The sequence below is a fragment of the Papilio machaon genome, chromosome 1 (assembly GCF_912999745.1).
Source record: "Papilio machaon chromosome 1, ilPapMach1.1, whole genome shotgun sequence".
Classification (NCBI taxonomy): Eukaryota; Metazoa; Arthropoda; class Insecta; order Lepidoptera; family Papilionidae; genus Papilio; species Papilio machaon.
Genome location: NC_059986.1, coordinates 8,953,191 through 8,978,732, shown reverse-complemented (window position 1 = coordinate 8,978,732; position 25,542 = coordinate 8,953,191). Strand labels below are relative to the sequence as shown.

The 25,542-nt window shown below is 33.9% G+C and overlaps 1 protein-coding gene across 1 annotated transcript in view; it reads left to right on the top strand.

Moving 5' to 3' along the window:
- Positions 1–4,898: 4,898 nt before the first annotated feature.
- Positions 4,899–25,542, top strand: part of LOC106719277 (zinc finger protein chinmo) — a 41,573-nt gene continuing 20,929 nt past the window's right edge. The window contains exons 1-2 of the mRNA XM_014513582.2: positions 4,899–5,448; positions 22,988–23,133. Coding sequence (XP_014369068.2) covers positions 5,438–5,448; positions 22,988–23,133 — 157 coding nt within the window. The 5' untranslated portion in view covers positions 4,899–5,437. The remainder of the gene's footprint in view (positions 5,449–22,987; positions 23,134–25,542) is intronic.

Here is a 25,542-nt window from a genome sequence, read left to right as displayed (position 1 = left end):
TAATTAATTGTATTTTTATTTCTATTGTTTAAAACCTTTGAGATTTTTTTTATTTTTATCGTTGCCATTATTGTTCAGGGCTATGTTATTTTTTTGTTTGTTCCAATAGGTAACTTTAAATTTTAAATCTTGCGTGTTTTTAATTTTTTATAAATTTATAAATTATTCATGAGTCCGTTTATTGTTTCTGTAAGTGTGATTATTGTTTGTCTTCTTTATAAAATCTCAATTCCTATTATAAAAATCTTTAACTTTTTAATTCAAGAAGTAAAATTTTAACAAATTGTTCGAGTTACGAGAAATTTCGCTTATCGAGAAATGCTATCTACGTCACCGGTTGGGACTATTTTTTAGTATCGGAGGGAAAATATTCTAAAGATACCCTACCCTGCCTTTTGAGGGAAAGACAGAGTTTATGTAAGATTTCTACTCACTAAAATCCCCTAGGTTGCCAATCTCCAAGTGCGACTGCGATGGTCCAGGGATCTTCAATAGAACGCACCTTGAACCAGATTGGGTTTAGCGTCTTAATAACACGGTGGCTGGTTTATTTTTCTAAAACCGTAGGTAGCTGTGCAACTACGATACAATACTACCTACTTTTTTACTATATATTGGACATTGTTAATTCATGTTACTTCCTGCTAATTTTTTAAACTTATAAAAACAATATCAACGTTAAGCAATTCATTCCGAATTTCTTAACCTTCGTCATTTCTTAATTTTCGCAAGTTCTCGTAAGCCAGGTAAAGCTTGCAGAAACTTTTCAAAGTTTTTCGTTTACACAACCTTTCGATCGACTGCGTTAAAGTCTCGAACTTTCAACCAGAAATAATTAATAGCTTGTTAATTGTTGTTACGCAATTTAGTTTTTTTTTTACATCTAATGAAATCTACAAAATTAACGATAATATTAAATGCAATTAGTTCTAACAATCGTTACATTAAGTCTAACACTAAAGCTTTCTTTGAGAATCATGGTTTAATAACTTAACTTATAAATGTGGTAGAAGTACACACGCTAGTTTTGCATTTTGATTTTTGAAGATGCTCAAATTAAATTTTTTTAGTTAGCAAATAACGTCTTCTCGACAGAGCACGAATAAAAAAAACTACTGTTCGTTTATTTTACACTACTCTTAAGTTTTGGTATTCTATAATAATTAAACCAAATGTTCTTTTATTTATTTCACGTACTTCTAAAATTATGTTCATAATAAAGTAGCAACAATTTAGTTGGTATATAAACTCTTTTTCTTTCACGTTAAAGAGCAGTCAATATGTATGCACAGCAATGGTAAAATGTCAATGCATACTTTAAAAAATAAAATTCTAGTAGGAAAATTTTTCAGTTATAAAGTGTAAAATATATATTTTTGTGATGCAGTAGAGTAATGTAGTCGTTTGATAAAAGCGATTAGATATTTTGACAAGCATTTTGTATACTCCGAGATACAGGTTGATTGTTTTTGAAATAGAAGATTTTTCTTGAGAATATCATGTATAATAAGTTATTAAGTTCAGTTAACTTATTCTAATCATAATCAAAAAGTACTTTTAATAAAAATAGTTATAAAAAAACTTGAGAGGTGTCAAGGGACACCCGGATGGAACGAAGTTCCTTTCTATTACTTAGTGAAGGAACCAATGTTTATTCTTTGAATAAAAAACTTAAGTCTTCACAAGAAGTACATTTTATTTCTATGAATTTATTTATACGTTATATATTGTCACGTCGTTAACATACTTACTATAGCAAAAAGTGTCGTGACAACTTTTCGTAAGAATTTTTTCCGTCTAGCCCCCTTTCACAACGTGCGATAAGGAACTTCGTTCCAAAAAATTTACGTTTAAAAAAATTATATTATAAAAAACAATTCGATACTCGTCTCTATCCGTTCGGATCATATATGTAAATAAGATAATATGACCTTGCAAGGACCAGTTTACGTATACTAGTTATAGTTGGAATAATAAAATAGAATGAGCAAGTGAAATTCTAAGCTGTATTATGTGACAAGATCGTTTTAATGATCATTAACACTTAGAGAATAAATGTGAGAGTGATTTAATGTTATTAATGTTGTGATTTAGTTGAAAATCTTTTAGCTATGTTTCATAGTAGAAGACAATTGTTTATTGGCATTAAATTTGATGCTAGTTATAAAAAAAATATTGTAATCAATTAAAATTAAAGCCCCACCCAAAACGAAAGTGTAAAACTGCCAACTGTCGGGTGTTATTTAAAAAAAATAGTACATCACATGTAATGTATATTATGTTAATGAGCTAGATCTGATAGAATCGATAGATAGTACAGATTTTTTTAATAAAAATTTTTTGATAAACAAATTTTTTTAACCTCGGAGATTCTGGTTTTAACAATATCTTCTTTATTGATCCCATATATTTTCGATTTGTGAGCTATGACGTCACAATGTGTTGCGGGTTAATGCAATTTCGTATTTGAAACGAATATGATGAGAATTTTCCTACATCCTGTATTCTAATTTTGACACGTTATCATAGTTCACGTGGCCTTGCAAAAGTTGATAAGGAAACAGAGTCTGTATTAATTTTGTTATTGTTCTTTTAAACGCTGCACATTTAATGTGGTTAGTATTTGTTTAGCGGTAGGTTTTCACTGTCGACAAACTTGTGAAAAACATAATGACATCTTTCACATTCGCTTTGAAATATTAGAGACAACAGTATGTTTGAATGCAAGTGTTACGGCAGTCTAATTCTACGGTAAGGAACTAATGTTTGGCGACACAAGGTCAACAGTTATGGCCGTCCAATTGTAATGCACCAATGGTTGAACACTGTCGTTCTCAATTATTTTATTGCAGTCAAGTTGTCACGACTCAATGACTTATTGATATATGAATCAGTTATATGAATGATCATTTATTTTTGTCGATGATCAGAGGCTAGAATGTAATTATACATTTTCCAGAGATTTTTATAGTTTCCTTTTCTAAGGGAACTTTGCCGGTTCCTAATAAATTTTGTCAATGTTTTACTTATTTATTTTTTACTAAATTTAAGAATTTTTTGAGTTTAAGAGAACAAACGAACCGTGAAGTCTAAAGAAGAAATTTAGCGTGGGTTTCTACTGCTGACTACTGAGGGATCATCCCTCTTATTCTGTTTGACAAAAACGGAAATAACAATGTGTTTTGTACACGTATATGTATGTTAGAGTATAATATTAATTGACATTATTTTTTTTACATTCTTAGTAGCTCTTGAACTTCAGTTATATTTAAATCATTTATTTGTTATTTGAAATACGAAAACTGTAATGGTTTATATGCCCGTTAACGTTTCAATATTCGTCTTTCGTAGAAGGCGTAGGCAGTACAGGGTGTTTACATTTTCTCAAACGTTTTTCGTCTACACGTACGTTAGTATCGTGTGAATGTTTTTTTTCTTTACGTTGCACGTTTTTATGGCTGCTTTAATTTTCTCAAGTGAATATCATCGTATATCATTTTTCTATAAATGCTAGAATTAGATGCCAAGTTTTACAGTTACAATAGATTGCGTAAATTTTCTCATATTTTATATGTGCGTATTTTTGGATTTACATCTCGTGTTCTAAAGGTTATTCGTTTTCTTTTACTGGCTTGTTTTTAATAATGTTAACGCACAATTGTTACAAGCTCCGATTATGAGAATTTCATGTAAATAATGATTGAAATTATTCTTTAACAAACAGATTTTATTAAATGGCATCTAGAAATCGTAGACTTAACAAATAATTTCTAGTCCAAAAGTGCGAAAGTTATATTTGTAAAGCGCATAAATATTTACACAATTGTTTCGTTATCATGATGCCCGTATTAGAAATAAATATTAGTTCATTAATTTTATTATGTACTAAAAAGTAAAAGGGTAAATACACAATAAATTACGGGGATTTTGAATGTAAACTTGGGAATTTTTTATTTTATATTTTTTTATTAATTTATAATTTCTATAGTTTTTTTTATATAAACAATAGTACTTTTTATTTTACAATATATAGGTATTAATATTATACGTGTAAAACATTACATAGTGGATACTATAGAAGCGGTAGTGTCAGTTAGTGATGCAACGGATGTCTGTTTCCGTTTCCGCAAGTGCGGAAGTTCCGCGTGCTTTTCAACATCCGTTTCTGCTTCTGTTTCCGCAACTTTTATAACGGAGATAAAACGGAACTTTACGACGGCTGAGAGATCCAAATGCGCGGCGCGAGACGGGCAGTCCGTGCGCGGCCTTTCGGCACTTGTCGCATTTGTTTGTTTACGTACTATTTTGTGAATTTAAGTGCGTAATATTTTCTGCTGCTGTTTGAAACAATCAGTTTCTCTTGCTGGAGTAAACTGTCTAGTTGTTGTTCATATAAAATTTGACAACTGGCAAAATGTGACTATTTCATACTTACGAGTTATTAAATGTACTTTTGAATCAGTGATAACCATGTAATATATCATCATCATTATATAGTTAGAAATATATTTGTCGTTTGTCAACACGAGTGGTTTGGCGAACTTTAAATTGTAAATAGTGTAATTTTGTTTCCTGAAAATAAATTGAAAAAAACGCGTATTTTAACTTATCGCAGCGCAGTAAAAATACATACATTGAAGGCTAAAGGACACCGATATCCAATGCCTTTTTGTAAATATGTTTTTTTATTATTATTTACACTTCTGTTTCCGCATCCGTTTCCGTTTCCGTTTCTGCTAAAATTTATTTTTGACATCTGTTTCCGTTTCTGGTTCCGGTAAGACACTTCCGTTGCATCACTAGTGTCAGTACATGTCGGTACGGAGTCGAGGGTCGAGGCGCACGATCCGGCCCGCGAGCTAGCGACTACGACGCAGTAGGCGCAGGACGCGCGGCGGCGGGCGGCGGGCGCGGCTGCAACGCCCGGGGACCGCGGGCCGGGGGTCGGGGGGCGCCGCTCGAGCCGTCTTTTTTCATTTTGCGTGCGTCTTTTTTTGGCAGCGCGCGTTAACCTTGGATTTTTTCATAGCGAAGCGCTGCACGTACGCGCACAAGTTTCGGATAGTCGTAGAGCGTCCCCCACTCGGCGCGTCCGAATTTTCTGCATTCGGGCGGCGCGAGGAGTTTTCGGCGGTCGCATTAGCGAGCGAGAGCGTGCGGCGGCTAGAGCGAGCTGACGGCTGACGGTCGGGCGCGGGATTGTGACGCGGATTGTGCACTGGCGCGAGCGCGGGATTGTGGCGCGCTGCACTATGCGGAAGTGAGCAGTACGCAGCGAGCACGGACATCGCCGCACCACAGTGCTAGTGTTACGACAGTGATACGCATTACGCAGTGGACGCCTAGTGTTGCGAACTATGATATTTGTGAGCGGCTCGCTGGAGCTCTAATGTTTCTCTATTGACGAACACACGGACTGTGTTATTACTGGATATTCATGGAATCGAGGAAAGTATTGTTGTTTTTTATTAACCGTAGCCCTGAAAATTATTATGACTATCTTTTTTCACTCGCGAATGAGGTAAGGCGGAAGAGTCTCGTCTCATCTGTGAGTCAATCTGTATCGGAAAAGAACTGAAATACGCAGTCATTGATAAATCTCTGTTGACACCCTGCAGCATGCGATAAATTTTAAGCGTCGAAGGAGGTACAGCATATTGCGCCTTAAAGACGTGTGACGAGAGGATATTTTTGCACATGCGCGTGCGTCTCCCAGGTTTTGCATACACGTGCTGTCTCGCTGGGGCTATTGAACTTGATAATGAGACAACCGTATCTTCTATTTTTTGCACATATATTATTGCATCATTAAACATAATTTTTTTTGGTCTCCGTCGAACCGGTTTGCGATGTTTTCTCCAAATCCGCTCAATTAGATATGCGGATAGTTTCGGCGATAAATGCGTATCTAGTTATTTAATAGGCTCCTGAATTTCAACGACCTCCGGATTATTTCGGCCCGTTGTGATGTAAAGCATGCCATTAACGAGTCCGTCGAGAAATCCAGTTTAGCGGCGTACGATCGGTAATAATTATGGTGAATAGACCGCGGGTAAGAGTAGGCTCGGAACCGCTCCGTGAGGCGAAAACTGGTCTCGCCGAGCGGCATTTACATTTGCATAGAAACTGTCAAGCGGCCCGCAGCCCGCGGTCACCCATTAGCACCTACAGCGCGGACTCGCCTCTTATCGTCTGTTCGCGATTGACGACCGATTCCACGCCTAGTTAACATCTATGTCGACCGTTGGAAATTTGAAATTTAACATCGAAAATCCATTATGACATCGGTCCATGTTTATTAGTTATTACAAATATTGTATTAAACTGTAGTTGATATAGTAAATTTAATAAAGAAACTTTATTTTAAACACTTCAAATCACAGAAGTTATTTTCAGCGAGCTATTTTCCAAATAGTTTATTTTGTTCGTTTCACCTCCTGCATAATTTAAATAGCATTTTTCAACGGCTGCTAGTACACTCGATGATGTTCAGGGTTACTGCGAAGGTCAAGGCTGATCGTTTTCGTATACACTGCCGTTGTACAGCAAAAAGATACATTTTAAAAATGATTTATTAAATCGATTATTCGCTTCTAACAATCGTTTTCCTATTCGAATCCTATCATTGTTTTATTATACATTTATAGGTTTTGTAAAACATTAGGTGTCCAGTTTTCATTCACAGTTTACAGTATCACAGTATCGATGTACAAAGCTATTGATTATCACAATATAAGTAATTTAATTTCGATATAACACACGTAATATATTAAACTTTGAAAAAATGAATGAATAACTAAACCTATTCATTAGCGTTTTTAGGAATAAATTTGATCAATATAACAAATCTATGATTATTTGATTACGATTTCCAATTAACAATTTACCTATATATATCCGAATCTCCCGTGCCGTTGCCAATCGATTTTTCTATTCTTGATTTAGAAGTCATAGTGTAAGTTGGTTCATAGATTCAGCATTTGACGTAAGTATGAAGGCCGAAGGTATAATTTACTGAATTTAAAATTTTTCCTACCGATTCATAGTTTGCTGAAGAAAAAAATCGTTTGCAATTTGCAGACAATTTAAAATAAAGAAATGTACTAAGTTCAAAAAAGGATTTATATGTTTGTAAGAAATTACTGAATCTATAAAAAAATCCTATAAACCTACTATGGACGAATTTCAAATTTGGAATCGAATCACGTTTTTTTTAAGTTGTCATGTTGGTACACGGAATGTGTCTTTGCAACATAGATAACCTTACAGCTAGCCGGCCTACCGCAAAGATAACGACATTAGACGAACATAGTAAAAATAATAAAACTGTTATCAATGAATGCATGAAGCTAAAACATGCGGTTTGACATACACTCTTAGTAATGAAATTGGAAGCTTTAAAATTGTCAATATATATCGTATATCTTCATCAATATTTTCATTTAAATATTTATGCATTTTCAATTAAATTTTCTGTATTTTCCTGCACAAATTGAACTGTTTATGCTGCCTAAAGCCTATCCATGTATGTCTCCCGCCAAAACATATGTACAATAACATTGTTTTTATTGTTTTGAGTAAGAGAGAAGTCCACGATAAAAAATTCTTCACTTTTTTAAAAATCTAGTGGCGAAATGTAATCCCACATTCCCTACTTACATCTGTAAAATCATAATGATGTTATCAAACAATATTAAGTTAAGAACAAAACATTCATTGTATGGATTATATAATTTATAAGCCATGTAAATGCTTACCATACTTGCAAAGTCATTCTTACATGTTACAAGAGGGTCGGCATAATTAAATTTTGTTTGCCTATTTGAAAAAAAAAACATGTTACGTCGTGATAATTAAAGATTTTATAAATATAATATCTGTACTGACTATAAATAATAATATATAATAATGTTAAATGCAATATTATAATTCCATTTTTATAACTATTTAATGTAAAACATTGAAAGTCGATAATTTATGCACTTTCTAGGTAACATACGAGTTTTTGGTAACTAATAAAGTACGTCAATATTTGATAACAGTGTAATACATAATTCTATATAGCTTATTTTTAATACACTAGGCGACCATTATTGGATTGCAATGGGAAATACAAATGCGTTTGACATAATATTTTCAATTGCACCTACTTAGATTTTTTCATTCATCGGATAATGACATAATTTGAATCACATCGTTTTATGGAAAATTATTAACAATCAACCACTGCCGATAATTTGTTATGTAATTGAATAAATATTTTTTTTTCCTAGTTTTTGTAATAGGGACTATTTTCCGTGATAGATTGCGCTATGTATCAGTGCATTATCAGCTGTATCTAGTAGTTATCTAGTTGTGGTAATGTGGGTTAACACTTCCTACATGTCAATTCGTAATCCTTTTAAACTTATTCTACTGTTACTAAGATTTATTAGATACGTAAAACTATAGTAATAATTTAGTTTATGATAAAAAAATGCCAGTTTATGTAGACCACTCTTTGTCTGCCTTTTACGAGTTTTGTTTTAATTTAAGCTCGTCTTACACAAGGCAATTAATCATCGAAACGAATTTTGTATGGTTGCTGAATCGTCGACGCGAGTCTTTTAGTTAAGTACAGGTATAACGACTGTATGTCTAATGTATAGATTTGGTCCGCCATCTTGAAAATAGCAGCGACTTTTTTCACAACGATTTTGACAAACAGGTTGCAAGCGATACTTTTTTGGATGTCAGATAGATATGTCGGCGACGAGCGCTGTGTACTAACCTCTATGACATTGTATTGCGTGAGTAGTTAGTGATAAAAATAACCGTGTTTCGAAGATTTACGTTACCTTGTGTATGACTTAAGTGCCTATTTTCACTTAGGGTTTTCCGCGCGATTCGTATTGTTGAATAGAAGGCGCAAGTAGAAATTAATGGAATACCATGCGAGGCGCACCCTATCTTCATCAGCTTATGTCGCCAACTTGAAATATCCTCTTAGGTTTGACAAATATTAAAATTTACTCGTGTTTTTTTTGTTAAATAAGATTTAAAATGTAAATACAACACAGTAATTATGTTATATGAGCATTTAAGTAATAAAATCTATGTGAACATTTATAATTAGTAATTTTCTAATAATGTTTCCCGAAATGTGCTCATTTCCGAAGCGCTGCGTCTAGGCTCGTTCTCAGCGAGACGGGGGCGAGAACGAGGCGCGGGAGAGGATGGGTGAGGTAGAGGGAGTGCAGGGGTGGAGGGAGAGGAGGGCCAAGGACAGCCTCTCGGAGGACCTTCGAGGCGCGACGCTTACGTAACCAAGGCCAAGGCGCCTCGATGCGGGCCCGTGCAACATGCCAACTTACTAGCGCTCCTCCGTTAAATTTTATCAGGTCAATTTTTTTATCCATTTCGTTGATTTTTTTAAACGTGTACCTATATACAATTGGTATATCCATATCCAACAAGTTATACCCGAAAGTTAAGCTAAAGGTCACACCAAAATATAATATGTAAGTCCTCAAAATAAAGTGTTAATAATTCTAGTCGCTGATTCACTGCCATTAATATGACAAATCGTGAAAGGTTCCTTTAGCGACCATTGAGTGCGTCAGTTTATATGATAATTGCCATATAACCTAAATCTCAACAATTCTAAAACAATGTAGAATGTATTATATATGCAGCGAGACTATAATTGATACTGGAATGATGATTGACAGTCTTTATTTTTAATGAAAATTACAAAAAAATCCAAGTAGTACATGTACATATCAAGTTTTACGTGACCGTAATTATATCTTTACAAAACGAGTTACATACAATGTTTTGAAAGTGAAAAAAAAGGGTCAAAGGGCACCTTGGGGACGCGCTTGTTCCGCGTGGGGCGACCAGGATAATGCAAGTCGGACCTCAGCGTTATAATCCTTGACCTAAATACCTCACAAAACATCGCGGAACCAGTACCCGTAAGTAAAACGTGTCCCACACAGGTTAAATTACATGATTTTTATTCTTCTTTGAATATATTTTTAGCTAGCTGTCGCGCGCGACTTCGTCCTCGCTGAAAAAGATAAAACCTAAAAGTAACCTATGTATTCTTCCCGACTATTTTCTATATCCATGCTAAATTTCATCCAGATCCGTTGAGCCGTTCTGGTGATACCTTCAAACAAACATCCATCCATCCATCTAAACATTCGCATTTATAATCTATATATATAAAAGAAAGTTGTGTTAGTTACACCATTTATAACTCAAGAACGGCTGAATGGATTTGACTGAAAATTGGTGGGCAGGTAGCTTAGAACCAGGAATAGGACATAGGATAATTTTTACCTCGTTTTCTATTTTTTATTCCGCGCGGACGGAGTCGCGGGTAAAAGCTAGTATTAGTATAAAGTAAGATTATGTACTAATAGTACAAGGCTTGCTAAGTAAAATTCTAACAGGAATGTGTTATACGTACGTAACGGAGTTACTGTCGGTAATTACAATTGTATCAAAATCGCTATTTAAGGATGGCCACACTTGCTCCAGCGAACAAAGTTATATTAAGAAAATGTACACAAAAATACAGACTAGTTTTATCGATCAGTTTATAACATAAATATATTTTTTGCTAGTTTAAAGAGGTAACTTATTGAAAGAAAGGCAGCAGTTCATCGTTTTGTTATGTTACAATCGAAGTCTAGAATATTATGCTATCTAGTCTTAAAATAGCATTTGAGTTGCTGTTTTTAGTTGAGAAATCTTTTTAAATCATTCATAAAATCTTCGTACGAAATAAGATTTATGTTTAAAATCCGCATTATTTTATGGTTTCCTAGTATATTTATTGCCATCAAAATTTAATGGCCCAATCTTGTTGTTTTAATTATTGTTTAAAGATGCTGCATTAGTGAATGACCGGTAATTAAACTAGTAGTAATTAAGATTATTACTATGAATATTCTTCGATCAATTAATCAATTTATATTAGAAATAAATTCATTGATTTAACAGTGGTAGACGCCGGCATACAGCCAGCATCTGTTACTGTGAATGGACCGGCTCGCCCGGTGCAATACACAGGTGTAAAGTGATAAGTTAGATTTCTAATGCAGAAACCGCAAGATAAATTATAATTTTTTACCAGTGTTTCAGAACTGAAAACTTACGATTTGTAGACATAATTTTAGTGACCTTTTACCGAGTAAAAAAAAAGTTGCTTACTTTTCATCCGAATTACCTATTAATGTTAATAAGGTCGTAAGTCTCTGGAATTAAAATAAAGCTATAATTTCAAATGATACATAATAAACCCGCTCTGAAACAAATTTGCAAATTCTAAATTGTTAATCTCTTATCGCTAGAATACATTAGAGTTGCGTTAGGCTCGTTTTCATTTTTTTTATTATGATCTCTTTTCCAAACGACATACTGGTCGTTTTCCTTTGAACAAAATAAACATATGTTTCGCTTCCAAAAAAATAAATTAATATGCGAATTAAGTTTTACTTTCCATTTTGTAGTGAATATCTGTCGATTATAGGTTCGCAATGCATCTGTAATTGCGCATGTCTATAGGATGCGGTCTCTTTTCTATTTCAGGGAATTCATGTGGTCGCTTGCTTGTTTATCACCTTATAACATAAATTAAAAAAAATAATGTTTTACCTTATCCTTTAAAATACAACAATTTTATCAGACTTAAATGAAATGAAGCTAACTATATACACAGGGTGTTAAAAATATTTTTTTCATTACAAATTTTTGAATCAAAAAAGCTGTAGTAGAGAACATTTTTAACAGAGACCAATGTTACAAGTTGTTAAATGACATTACATAAGCAATAAAATAGTACGTAAACTGGAAACTCTATAAAATCAACTTAAATATTATCACATCAACTAAATGACCTCGTTTGTTACTTATATGGTCTGTGGTACAATTTATGAGACAGTAGAATAATCTCGCAACGTTTCCGTGGAAATTTTCATAGTTCATATATTATTATAATTATATTGATAAAAATTTGATATAAAAAAATCGTAGAGCTTTTTTGCGATCGATATAATGAACCTGCTCTTTTCCTTAAGGAGAGTTCAGTATTACAAGGGACGGTATTTTCCATGCATCTCTATAAGCCGACGTGTCTGGATTACCCCCAACATGTCCTTTCTTTGGCATATTCTTTTTCGCATCCATACTTTCTTAGTCCATAATACATTTTAATAATAACTTTTTGTGAAATCGATATTTTAAAATTAAGAAATACGATACGTAAGTTGATTACACTTATAAAAGTGGTTGCCTAAATAGGCTTCATAATACATAACATATAAAATGATAAATTTTTACTGTTTTTTCCCCAGTTTCGTAATACTTTTTAAGCCTAAAACCTCTTTAGAAACTTGTAAATAGCGATAAAGATCCTTATGTTCGTTCGTAATGAAATAAATTGCATACAAACTTTCTAATAATAAATTAATTCGAGAATCTTAATGCAAGGCGTAATATCGAATGTCATATTAGGCCATTCACATTAGACTTTTGTTTTTTTCTTCTATGAGTTTTAAGTTTAATCTACAACTCTAATCTATTAATGTATTGAATGTCGTTATACGAAAGAAAGAAAAAAAAAACGAAATGCCGCGAAACGAATACAAATTAGGCAGAATTTTTAATTCACGTTCAAATATTTGTTATGTGAGAATGGAATTCAAATTAGGATTATTTCTTTTAATACGTAAATGTGATGACATAAATGAATTTAAATTTGAAATAGAATATTTCTATCTGCGTTATTTGCAGAAAAAATACCGAATATATTACGCCAGATAGTGATTAGTACAACTACCTTAGTGTTGCGTCAACACCGGCCCCAGTCTGAAGTAACAGCCTGAACCGAGGCTCCTGAGGGAGCCCTCGAGCTTAGTTACTCATAAACGAGGTTTAGGCTAAGCGCCATCTGCCTTTGGCCACCTCAAGCCTGGTGGAACTGTAAATGCCTCTTCAAAGCAAACAGTGGCTAGTCAGTCACAAAAAAACCGGCCCTGAGGTTGATTTTTTTTATGTATATTTTTTTTTCTGTCATTGTTCATTTTTTTCATTCATGTCTTATCACTGAAAACTATTTATAAACAGAAACAGATCTTTTATTTCTCACGAACCAATCTTCTGTTTTTATCATCAAGTTATCCTAAAAAGTTATCGAAGAGTTCATCACATCACTTAGCGTCTCTGAATTACTCAGTTCTTTGGAGTCGATTTCTCAGACTTGATGCACTAAGGGGCTCCCTTAGTAATCACTTAATGTAGCATGTCGCCTCGCAAAAATCTACTCTTATAATATGTAGGTTATTATTTAGAGGACAAAGCCAAAGTTAAATTAATTTTAGATGAAAATGAAAGTAGACCGTGTGATAATTATTGTCGTCGATAGTTTAAGTGACAGGGAACGGATCCGAAACTATATACCGCAGTATGAAGTTACAGTAACATTTCCATATGAGAAATATGATCATAATCATTAATAAAATTATAAACTAGCTTTTACCCGCGACTCCGTCCGCGCAGAATAAAAAAAAAAGAAAAGAAAACGGGGTAAAAATTATCCTATGTCCTATTCCTGGTTCTAAGCTACCTGCCCACCAATTTTCAGTCAAATCGATTCAGCCGTTCTTGAGTTATAAATGGTGTAACTAACACAACTTTCTTTTATATATATAGACTAGCTTTTACCCGCGACTCCGTCCGCGCGGAATAAAAAAAAAAAAAGAAAAGAAAACGGGGTAAAAATTATCCTATGTCCGTTTCCTGGTTCTAAGCTACCTGCCCACCAATTTTCAGTCAAATCGATTCAGCCGTTCTTGAGTTATAAATGGTGTAACTAACACAACTTTATTTTATATATATAGATATAGATAGATGCCAATATTTGAATGGACGAATGTTTGTTAGAAGGTTCCGGCGATACCTTCAAACAAACATCCATCCATCCAACCATCTATTTAAACTTTCGCATTTATAATGTTAAATAATGCAATCGGTCGGTGAAATACCAGGAGTATGCGGAAGACAGTCGTGAAGTAGAAGCAATTCCGCGTTTCGTCTAATGATTATACCTGTTGAGGCTTAATTTTAGTCCACGCTCCCATTCTGACCTTTTCTTTAAGGAAATGATGGGAAGGGGAAGTGGGTTTGGCGCAGGAGGGCAAGCATGGGAAGGGGAAATATTTTCTTTTTGTGCGACTCCTCAGATGATTAAAGGTAGATAACATATTTCGCAATTGCAGATGTACGGGCTACGGCGAACTGGCCGTTTGCACTTTTACCACCTTCTAAAAAAAAAGAAACCGATTGGGTCAAAATATGTCTCATTCAAGTATATATAAATATACTTAGTTAATTATTCTTAATTATACTTATATATAGTATATATAGGAACGTACCAATAATAATTCATCAAAAGCTTTCGACACAAGTGGGCTAAAAATAATTGAAAAAAATATATATTTGGCTACTGTACACTGCTGTTAATAAGATTAGTAACATAAAAGCTTTCACAATAGCTCGCTGACTATAAGCTTACAGCGTCATCTGTGAAATATAGCTTGCATTAGCTGTATCAAATCTGCTCACTCGTTTGTCACTCTCACTGCTACAAACAATAGGATTTCGAAACTAAACTAATGTCCTGTTTTGACAAATCGAATGCATTAACGTTATGCGTTATCAAATCAAGCCGTTAGTCACGCACTAAAACCTAGGTAATTCTAAAACCTGGTATCTTGAATTAATTTGCAATAACTAACAAAAGTTTCATCACATTTGAAAGTATCAACTAAATAAATAAAAGTACATAAAACTAAATTAAAATTAAATCAAATTAAAATATAAAAAGTTTTAATATCGAATGAAAATTGGTGTAAGGAAATTCAAAGGTGCTGTTACGAGGTGCTGGCCATTAATAAAATCTTAAAAGAATTTATTGCTGTAAAAATTTAAAAATATAAATCGATGAATAAATTCGTATCGCCTATAAAGTTACGTTGTTAGAAATGTTCAGTCTTAACGGAACCGTTAACGAATGACGAAGATAATGTAGAACTAATCCGACAAGGTCGAAACTTATTGTTTGGAAACATTTCCAGCTGTTTCTTAATATTGCTTTTGAAAATAAGGTGTGTTGTTTTATAATTAATAGGTAGAACTGTATCAATTTTAATTAAAATTTGAGAGGTAAAAAGATTTTTTTTTTACAGTTACATTATCTGTAGGCATATTTATTTTAAATATTATTTTAAACTAGCTTTTGCCCGCGACTTCGTCAGCGCGAAATTAAAAAAATCTTGATGAGTAGCCGATGTGTTTTTCCAGACTATATTCTATATCTGTGCCAAATTTCATCAAGATACGTTGAGCCGTTTCGGAGATACCTTCAAACATCCATCCATCCATACATCCAAACTTTCACATTTATTATATTAGTAAGATATAAATGTTTTGACAATACAATTGAATATTTTTTAATATCACCAGTATTAAAAATTTATATGACAAGATGGAGATTCGTGCTATATTTCAAACGTTCAAGAAAATAAACACGGATATTATAAAATCAAACAATTGTTCTTTTACTGTATAATTTGACATACTTTCGTAAGGACCTCTTCACATTGTGGACAGTAGGATATAACAAAGTAATTATTAAATTTACATTTAAATTTAACGTACCTATGACTTTTACGAGGCGATCTTTGGGGGAGGCCTATGCCCGGCAGAGGGCGTAACGAGGTTGAATGGATGGATGGATGAATGACTTTTAGTTACAACCTTTATATTTGCAAAAAAAAAAGTTGCGATTTTTTCATTAATTTCATTTACGTTCAAAACATAATTTAAGATTCTCATATTTATCAGTCAGAATTTTTATCAATTACTTTTTACCTTTCATGTAAACTACGTATCCAAATATAGATTTGGATTAGATATCAAAAAGCGGCATGTTTATTTGTGGCTTCCTTTAGTGTGTTTAGAGTCGCAATTATTGTTACACGGCTTGTGAATGAAGCCTTAGCAATCGTTCCCACGACGCGGCGCGCAGACGCACCGCTGCGTACGCATTGCAACGCGCCTGCAACTTTCTATTTTGTCCGCGCTGCGTCGAGCCCACGACACGGCCTTTCTGTGTCGGAAAAGCGTACCGGTGCACTCGTAGAAAGTTCGTCTGTCGTAATGCGTGGGTGTGCGCTGTGTACACAGCTAATGCCTATAAACGTACGTATCAGAAAGCATTTGAAGTCGATCTAGTTAAAGCAGTTTTTTAATATATCATAAAGTGGTAAATGAAAAGAAGCCACTGGAATATGACGGCATAGCAAAGCGACCGCTGCTCATAGAAATCCGCAATTGCAGTCGCGTTGCCGACTTTTAATTAACGGAGGAGCGAACTCACAGAAAAAGAATATATGCCCTTTGTCCGTTAACATCCTTACAAGTAAAAGATGTGTAGGTAACGGAACTAAATCAGACCTTCGGCACGCATACTCATTAGACCAAACGCGGAATTGCTTCCACTTCACGTCTGTCTTCTTGGGGTCCTGGTATTTCACCGGTCGAGCCGGCCAACGCGTGCAGCAGTCTACAGCTGTTAAATACTTAAGTTAGCGTTTACTTTGAACCAATAACCATAGGATTATAATGATCATTCGTGGAAAATGTGGTTCAATCGATTCTCTTTTCAAAATATTCAAGCTGTTTAGGCTACAGTGGGCCACAATAGAACAAACAATACATCAATTCCTACGAGTACGTGGAAACTTCATCGTGTCAGACGGACAAAGGAAAACCTTCAATACTATGATCTCGTACGTTGTCTAATAAAGTGATATTTTCAAATTCTTACTTTATTAAAGAATGTTTTATGCTGAAAATGATGCTTTTAAATAAATAGGCACTATAAATTTTGCATTTTAATGATAAGATTTTAAGTGGACGGCTTAGGATTTTATTCGGGCGTTGATGTTTTCTTCTTCTACTTTCGTCACATTAATAGAGGACATGATTATATGCAGTTTAAAAGCGCGCGTAAAATTTAGAAACTAATCGCAGCACGATGTCGACATGCGTTGCGTAAGCGCAGTGCGGGTCGCTCTCAAACCCGCTAGTACAATTTAGGCGAAAGGTGCACGCAACTTTCACTCTTGACCCCATAACATAGCAACTATTATCCGCTGAGATGCATATGCATTTGTTGTACCGCTTTGCCCTTTCACAATGGGATGACTTATGCAGAAGGCAAACAATTTCTTTAACTGACACGTATTATATTACTTTTCTAAGACATTCATATTTTATTTTTTGTTTATTTTCCTCCAAAATAAATCGATATTCAAAACATTATCCATTAAATTATTATTTCTACAATGTTGCCATATTACAAGGACCAAAACGTCAATATTAGGTAACTAAACTTGTATAAAGCTGACTACAAAGATGTTTTACACCTCAATTTGTCAGACATTTTAAAAACACAAATTAATTTTGAAAACACAAAACATATTTCCACTTTACGTCCATTCTCTATTAGGGTAAAGTACGAGAGAAGACTAGAAGTTGGTAATTAACTAAGTAGTTATGAAAGAGTTCCGAGTATCCGACGAAAAGAGTTACATATCTTATGAGATTCCTTAATAGAACTCTTTTCCTGCCTATCTTTTGTTTCCATCAGCTGCATAGAGACGCGCAGCCGTGACTAATAAGTTAATGATGGTCTATCCCTGCACACTCGACGGTTACTCGTAGTACCGTTGTAACTGTATTTAAGGGTCCATTGTACATAGTTTATATTACGAAAATATAAATAGATGTTCTATTTAACGTAATAATATGCGTATTATATCAAGGGATACTATGTGCTTAGCGATGGTTTTTAGTAAAAAGCGGTGGTGTTGGTAAATGAATAAAAAAATAAATACATTGAAAATACATACAGTCACACACGCTGGTTGATGAGTAAAAATATTATGTACATTAATTTACAAGTTTTTTTTTAACAAATAATTATAAACTGTATTAATATAATTTTTATTCGACCAAGAAGATGTAAACCGATGGAAAATAAAGTTTTTTCCACTAACTCAGTTATCAAATGTCAAGTTGTTTGTAACATACGATATACAAGTTTAAATTTTGTAAGGCATAAATCCATCTTTATTAAAATCAATACACGCAGACTCATTGCTTTGCGGACAGAGATGGAGTGGTAACTAAACTAATTGGGCCAACAAATTCTGTATTTGGTTTTGCTGCAAATAAATGGATTAAAAAAAAATCTTTTAACTAGACCCAATTAAATGTTGAAGCACAAAAAACTTTTGTAATACCTTAGTTATTTTTTCTTTTTAGAAAAAGATCCAAAAGAATTGATTTGAGATTGCACATATGTAAATCTTAGCAGGTACGTAGTACATAGTTTGCGATAATTTTTATATATCTATAGTAGTTTTATTGATACTAAATAAGTATAGTAAAGTTGTTTACAGTAGTTCGTAGCATAATAAGGATGTTTTCTTGTAATGAATGGTTTATTTGTTATTCCGAAACGGAATCATTAAGTCTCCAAGAGCTCAATTTTTTCTTGTGAAATTCGTTAGAGGTACAAACAAGTCATACGCTCCATGGAGCGATAGAAACTTAGGCTTGTAGCACACCAATGTTAAAGCGAAACGAAACCGAAACGAACATTTAATATAGCGTCAAAATATGCATGGAATATTTCAGTAAAATAATATTAAAATTGAATTGTCAATGCTAGTTTACATACAATTTATTAAGAGTATGCTATATTTTTGATTTGTTTTGTATTTTATTTCATAAAATTTATTCAAAGTAAAAGTAAAGTAAGAAGATTGTAGGTTCATTTCCGTCGGCAAGTGAGTGAGGAAATTGCTTCCCGTTCAATAACTTGAAGACGAAAATGCGAACGAATCCAGTAACAAAATCTTTGTTGCCGTAGCAATTTTATAAATTTTATTATTATTATATATTATATATTACAATATAATAAATTTATTTTAATTCTATTATAGTATTATTTTACTACGAATTTAGTTTTAACCAACTAAAGTTTTAATCCAACTACTTCCGATAAATATTGTTTATGTTATACTTGAAGCTTTAACTGATATTTATTTGTTACACAAAGCTTTGTAAGGCAAATTTTAATCACGGAATACTTGAGTATAACGTGTTTAAAAAAATTACGCACTCTATTTAACGTAATTTTTTTAACGAATACAAGATGAGATAAACTTGTGTGCGTGACGAATGAAATCAGGGCTTGTAGAATCAACGAGTGACCGTTGTGGTTTGCGCAACGCGTTGCAACCGACTCCCCCCTTTCCCCCTACATCGTAACTAGTACGCCTGCGCGTGTGCTGCATTCCGGAACCGGGTCGCAGCCGAAATTTTCAAAGACCATTCCTATTTGACCCTCTTCCCGCCCCGCGGTAGTACAACCGGTATACAGAACGTTGTGATGACAATAGATATAGCCCGGCTCATCTTAAGCCGGCCGGTATACGTGCACGCATGCAAATGTACAGTTAGGCTGTAACGGAGTGGGAATCAAATCGATACGATATCGGCACAGCTTTGTTCTCGTATACAGGGCAGGCTTGGGATTTAATTTTAGGTGACGCTTGAATACAACAATCACGCGTTTAGTTTCTAGGCCCAGGAAAAGATCAAAAGGTTTTATTCAAATTAACTAAATATGTGCGCAATGTTTAATACATTACGTCTTAGTGTTTGTAACGATACATTGAAGCTGATAAAATAGTATTTGAATAACTAACGTGAAAAATAAAAAAAACAAGATAGTACAAAAGTAGTGTTGTGGATGCACTTATCGATATTTTGATAGACTTCTTATCGATATGATGATGTAGTAAGTATACTTACGATAACATGACGCATGGTTAGATGAGACGATAGTATGTAAGTTTATGAAACGCATGCGCAGTACTAATACTAACATTAACAGCTTGTAAAACAGGCGCGTAATTGAACTCTAACGTGGGAACGAGCAGGCATGGGTATTAAGAATTCATGGCCACTGCTGGGGCCCGCATCTGTCATGGCGGTTGTTCACCCGATGGCGACATGATGCTTCAAATAGACTAAACTACTGAACTATTAAACTATCTACTAATTAGTTATTGAAGGTCAAAGGTGTACATTGCATTAATATTCGAAACTTATAAGTTCGAAATCTTGTTGTTAGTAATTTTATTTAAAATAACATTTACGCAAAAAAGTTTTTACATCACTAAACAATTTTCCTCCATTTATATTTGTTAATATGTGTTAAGTTTATATTAACCTTGGATAGTCGAATTATCGTATAACTTTATTAGGTGCCGGCGCCAAACAGGTGGTATTTGATACGATATTGATTCATTGCTCCAGTTGTCGAGTTTTATGAATGTATGTTTATTTCCAGAGCTGGGCATTAACTCGTTAATCCGTTAATCGTTAATTAACGAAATTAACATTTTCCTTAACGGATTAACTTTTAAGTTAAATTCAAAAAGTGTTAACGCTCTTGTTAACTTCCGTTAAATTTCACTTCCGTTAATTTAGTCCGTTAATTGTAACAATAGACACTTATTGACGTGTTGTCATTTTATTTAAATTATGCATCAGGCTACATTCGTAAGTTCGGCTATGTTCGGGGACCGTCGGCGAGTCGAATGGTGACCGAGAACGAGAGAGAACGAGAACGAGCGAGTGCGAGTGTATGTAGGTTATACAATACACCGAGCGGCCGGGATAGACGTGATCAAAAGAGTACCACAGAATCCTTGTTAGAAAATAGTGACGATTTAACCAAACTTACCTCTATCAAATATTGCGAAGTTTAGGCGCTAGACACCTTCAAAGTTTATTAATTATTTCACATTTTCACAAATATCTCGAAAAGTCTATATTACATTTTATTCACATTAAAACTGGTTTTCATTTATTTAACATCACTTTTTTTTAGAACATGATTTTGTTATAAAACCAACATAAGGTACGAAAGTACTTTATTCTAAATACAATAATTATACACTTTGTCTTATACGTGAAACGCAAAAATCTAGTAAAAAAGATAAACACTGCGTTGAATTGCAATCAAAATAATCAAGTGTGCATAACTCTTCAACGTCGTAACTAAATTACAACTAAACTTTGTTGGCGACGAAAATGTTTATTTTAATATAGAAGTTTAAAGACAGCAAAAAATATAAAAAAAAATCATTTATGGTTCATTTGAAAAAGCGTACAAATAGGATTTTTTTGTCATTGCGTAGATAAGAAACAAACAATGAAAAATAAATTTAAAAATACGAAAGACGAAATGTGCACGCAATAAACATTCCTCAAAAACAAAAGGGATTTAGGTGTTTATTACCGTCGTTTGTTTTTTTTGGGGCTTCTTCATAGTCAACGAAAAATAATTTTGCATTTTAAAAATATGAACAAAGGATCAAATGGACAGCCGCACAGAGAATGCGATAACGAACTCGATGGATTTATGGCCCCAACCCTTCTAATGGTCGGGGATGCACGTGCGCTACACAAAGACAATAGCGAAGATAATTTGTTTGTTTACAAAAAAAAGTATACGATAAAACGAGAAAGAATGAGGAAAAAGATAAAATAATTATGTTAGTGAAATAATGTTAAATTGAGTTATACTAAAATTAATATATGAAATGTCGTCGGCACAAGTGACCTTTACAATAACATAAAAAACAATCTCAAACAAAATGCACTGAAAAGTAACAAAATAATGTCATAAAAACCCTCTAAACTCTAAAGAAAGTTCTCTTCTTTCTGTAACATTTATTGTATAATTATTGTTATTTCGCAGTCGGTGTCGGCCGAAGTAAATAGGTGACATTTTATATTTGAGATGTATTAAACATACTTACGTTTATGTCCCTTCTTAGTGCATTTTGTTTGAGATTTGAGATTGATATTCTTTTGAATATTACCATAATACGAGTATGTCTCACTGTCTAATAGAAAACTTGTGTTGTCTAAATTTAGTTAGTTCTCTAATTCCGTGAAGTTGGATGGTCGATAAAAAAATGACTGAAAAGGTCAATTGTCCATCATTGTCAGTGAAGTATATAAGTGTGTGTAACTAGTGCATGCTATGTCATTAGTATCGTACAGGCAGTAGTACATCACCCCAATCGTCAAAATTTTATTTGAGTATATTATATAACTAAACTATAGATAGGATTAGCGCTCGCCCGAGATTTCGTAAGTCAAGACAAAATCAGTCCATATGATTCGGAGATTATTCGTATGGCCATTTCCCGCTTGCGCCCTATATTCGTAATATAAACCAAAATTAACTTTAACTGTTAACTTTAACTTGCGTTAAATTTTGTTAAATTAAACGCTTTAACGATTAACGAAGTTAAATTTTTATTTAACGAATTAACGATTAACGAAGTTAACTTTTTGATTAACTGTGCCCACCTATGTTTATTTCCAAACCATTACGGTGGAATGTTATTTGACGTTCACAATGCAATTAGGTCGAAAATTTGTTATGGCAACATACTTATGTTCTTAATTATAGCTCTTATGGTCACAAATTACTGTACGATACTCGTTCCTAAGAGGAAAGTATATTTGATTATTTGACTTGAAATGGTTTACACTTAAACAATTAAGCGGTTTCAAACACCGGTTCTCTAGGTACCGCGATTAAAATGTTGACTACTCCTGGCCTATTGTCTTATATGTCGTTAGTTTCAACTATCTCTGGTCTTGGTACCACGGTCCACATGTTGACAACTCCTGATTTCGTAGACTATATCGCTAGTATTATCCATAAAATGTATAGGAATAAATACTTAACAGTTACATATCGACAGTTTTTGTCGGACTAATTTTTTGTACCTATTGTCTTGAGGAAAAGCTTTAACAACAGTGTTTGTTGTTACAGGGCAGGTATACGAGGCGGCCCGGGCATGGACTCCCAGCAGCAGCAATACTGTCTGAAATGGAACAGCTTCGGCTCCAACCTGGCCACGTCGTTCGCGAACCTCTGGAACTCGGAGAGCCTCGCCGACGTCACGCTGTACTGCGAAGGTGAGTCCACAGCATTCATATTTTTATAGTATGTTTTTTTATTATCGATAGATGGCACTGTATTAAAACGTAACTATTAAGTTCACTAAATGCTGTGATTACTTAGAAAATATAATTTATAAGTTGTAAATATTTTTAGATAAAAGAAAGTCTAGACTAGTATTGAAAACATCCTTTTTACAATGTAATGTTTGATAGCCGTGTTTGGTGTGCCTTATAAATGTTATGTATTATGAAAAACAACATTGTTCGTATGGAGAGGTCCCGGTAACCGATCCATCAACATACAAAATCTTTACTACAAAGTTATAACCAACATAATAGATTACGGAAAACAATGTATTCGTGTATAATTCAATACGACGTATAACCTTATCAAACTGATTTGCAATTAAAAATGGCGCTACGCATCTATTGGCGTAGATAAGAGAGCGCCTAATGTTTGATAATGGTACAAGAATAGATAACAATTGTATTTGATTCATAAAACTAATGCAAGCGTTAAGATATCAGCATTTTTGCAGTTAAAATAAAAACATGAAAATTAGAGACGCCTAATTATCAGAAATAAGGTATAGAATAGTGGTTATGCATAATAGATGTCGCTATTAAAGTCAAATACAGTACCCGTACTCATGAATTAAAAAAATAGTAATTATAATTTTCTAAATGCCCCTATTACGGCACACATTAATAAGACCTCGGATGATCATCGTGAGTTCCAGCCCTAATGCCTATTTATTCATTTCCAAGTATATTTTTTACGTCACTGTTATTTAGTTGTGATACTACCGCTTGACTCTACGTCATACTGGCCTTATATATGAACTATTCAAAATTACTATCTTGTAAAAGATTATATTGAAACTGACAACTGTTATCAATCACTAGTTATCTGAGTATGTAATTTTTCTATGATGTATGGATATTTTAGCAAGCACCACTTAGTGCGTTGACTCTAAGCAGCATTCAAATGAGCCGCACATTGTCGAGGTCGCATGCAAACTTTGACAGCCAATGCCAAGACTAACTTTAATGTATGCTAATTGGCCAAATCGTAATGGTGCGTTTTGAATTTTGCTACCGTATGAATATACGTACATTTTACGTGTATTTTGTCACTATAATTTACTTTGTTTGTGAGCTATTATTGTAATGGTTCGACAGAATACTAATCTCTGAGAGCCGACAAGTAGTCGGTATCGAAAGCTATAAGCGGCATATTGAATTTTTAACAGCGGTTCGTGTATAGCGAACGACGTTACTAATATCCCAACGCTGACCGCTCGAAACTGTGGGTACCGACTTTTTGAGACAGTCCGTGTATGTCGGCTCTTAACGTACTTTTTATTTGCACCACGACCCTGAATCTAAATTACGTACATCCTTCTAATTGTAATCAACCCTCATACGTTTTGCATATGGCCTCAAGCTAGTTGCATAAAACATGCGGCCGCTGATGAATAGGACGATAAATTGTCGACACAATTGTGTTCGTAGAATGCAACGTACGTACGAACATCATCCGTCTTGAAGTTGCTAGGCGGCCCGAATATATTGTAGTTTCACACGAGGGCAGCACAAAGTAGCAGAACAGTACTGCTATTATTTGGACGTACATGCCGATACAGAATAGTATATATTTTAGTTCTACAATTCTTGTATTTCATACATAGAACAGTAGACATTGCAGTTCTGCTGGAATACTTACTCTCAAAACAGCACTGTTCTGTCTTGGCGTTTTTATTCAAACAATAGCAGAACCCTCGTGGAAACTAACTGCGAAATCACGTAATATTTCGCAAGTAAGACTTCACCAAATTACAGCGAGTTTGAGTGAATTTTTAAAGCTTCAAAAATCGATAACAACTTCTTAAGTAGTGTAATTTGTTTTGACATTATGGTATTAAATGCAAGTTATCGTTTATAAGGTAAAATATAGGCATTGTGTTATTTCCCAGGGAACCTATTTTCTCATAATTAGAAGGACAGTTTTCCATTTACTTATTAACTGTTCAGGGCCGCTATCGATTGAACTCATTTTAATACATGTTGTAAGAAGACTCGTCGACTAATAAGAAAATAAACGACATATCAATAATCGCTTTAAAATAACTTGGAGACTTAACTTTAAAAGAATATATTAGGTCCTTACATATGAAATTGGCGTTTTTCGTACTGGCCACTTTAATCACGAATTTCTCCTCGAATGAAGGAATTCCAAATTCAAATTTGTACAGCTATAGACTCATGTATTTGTGTTTCGTTGACCGTTATTCATTTGTTTTTTTTCTTCTGTTTTTTTCTGTTTGCGTCACTCATTTTACAAAATGGAAAACTTAAAATATCGCATTATTTACGAGTACGAGTTCCGCCGTGGCACTAGTGCTGCGGAAACGACTCGAAGGG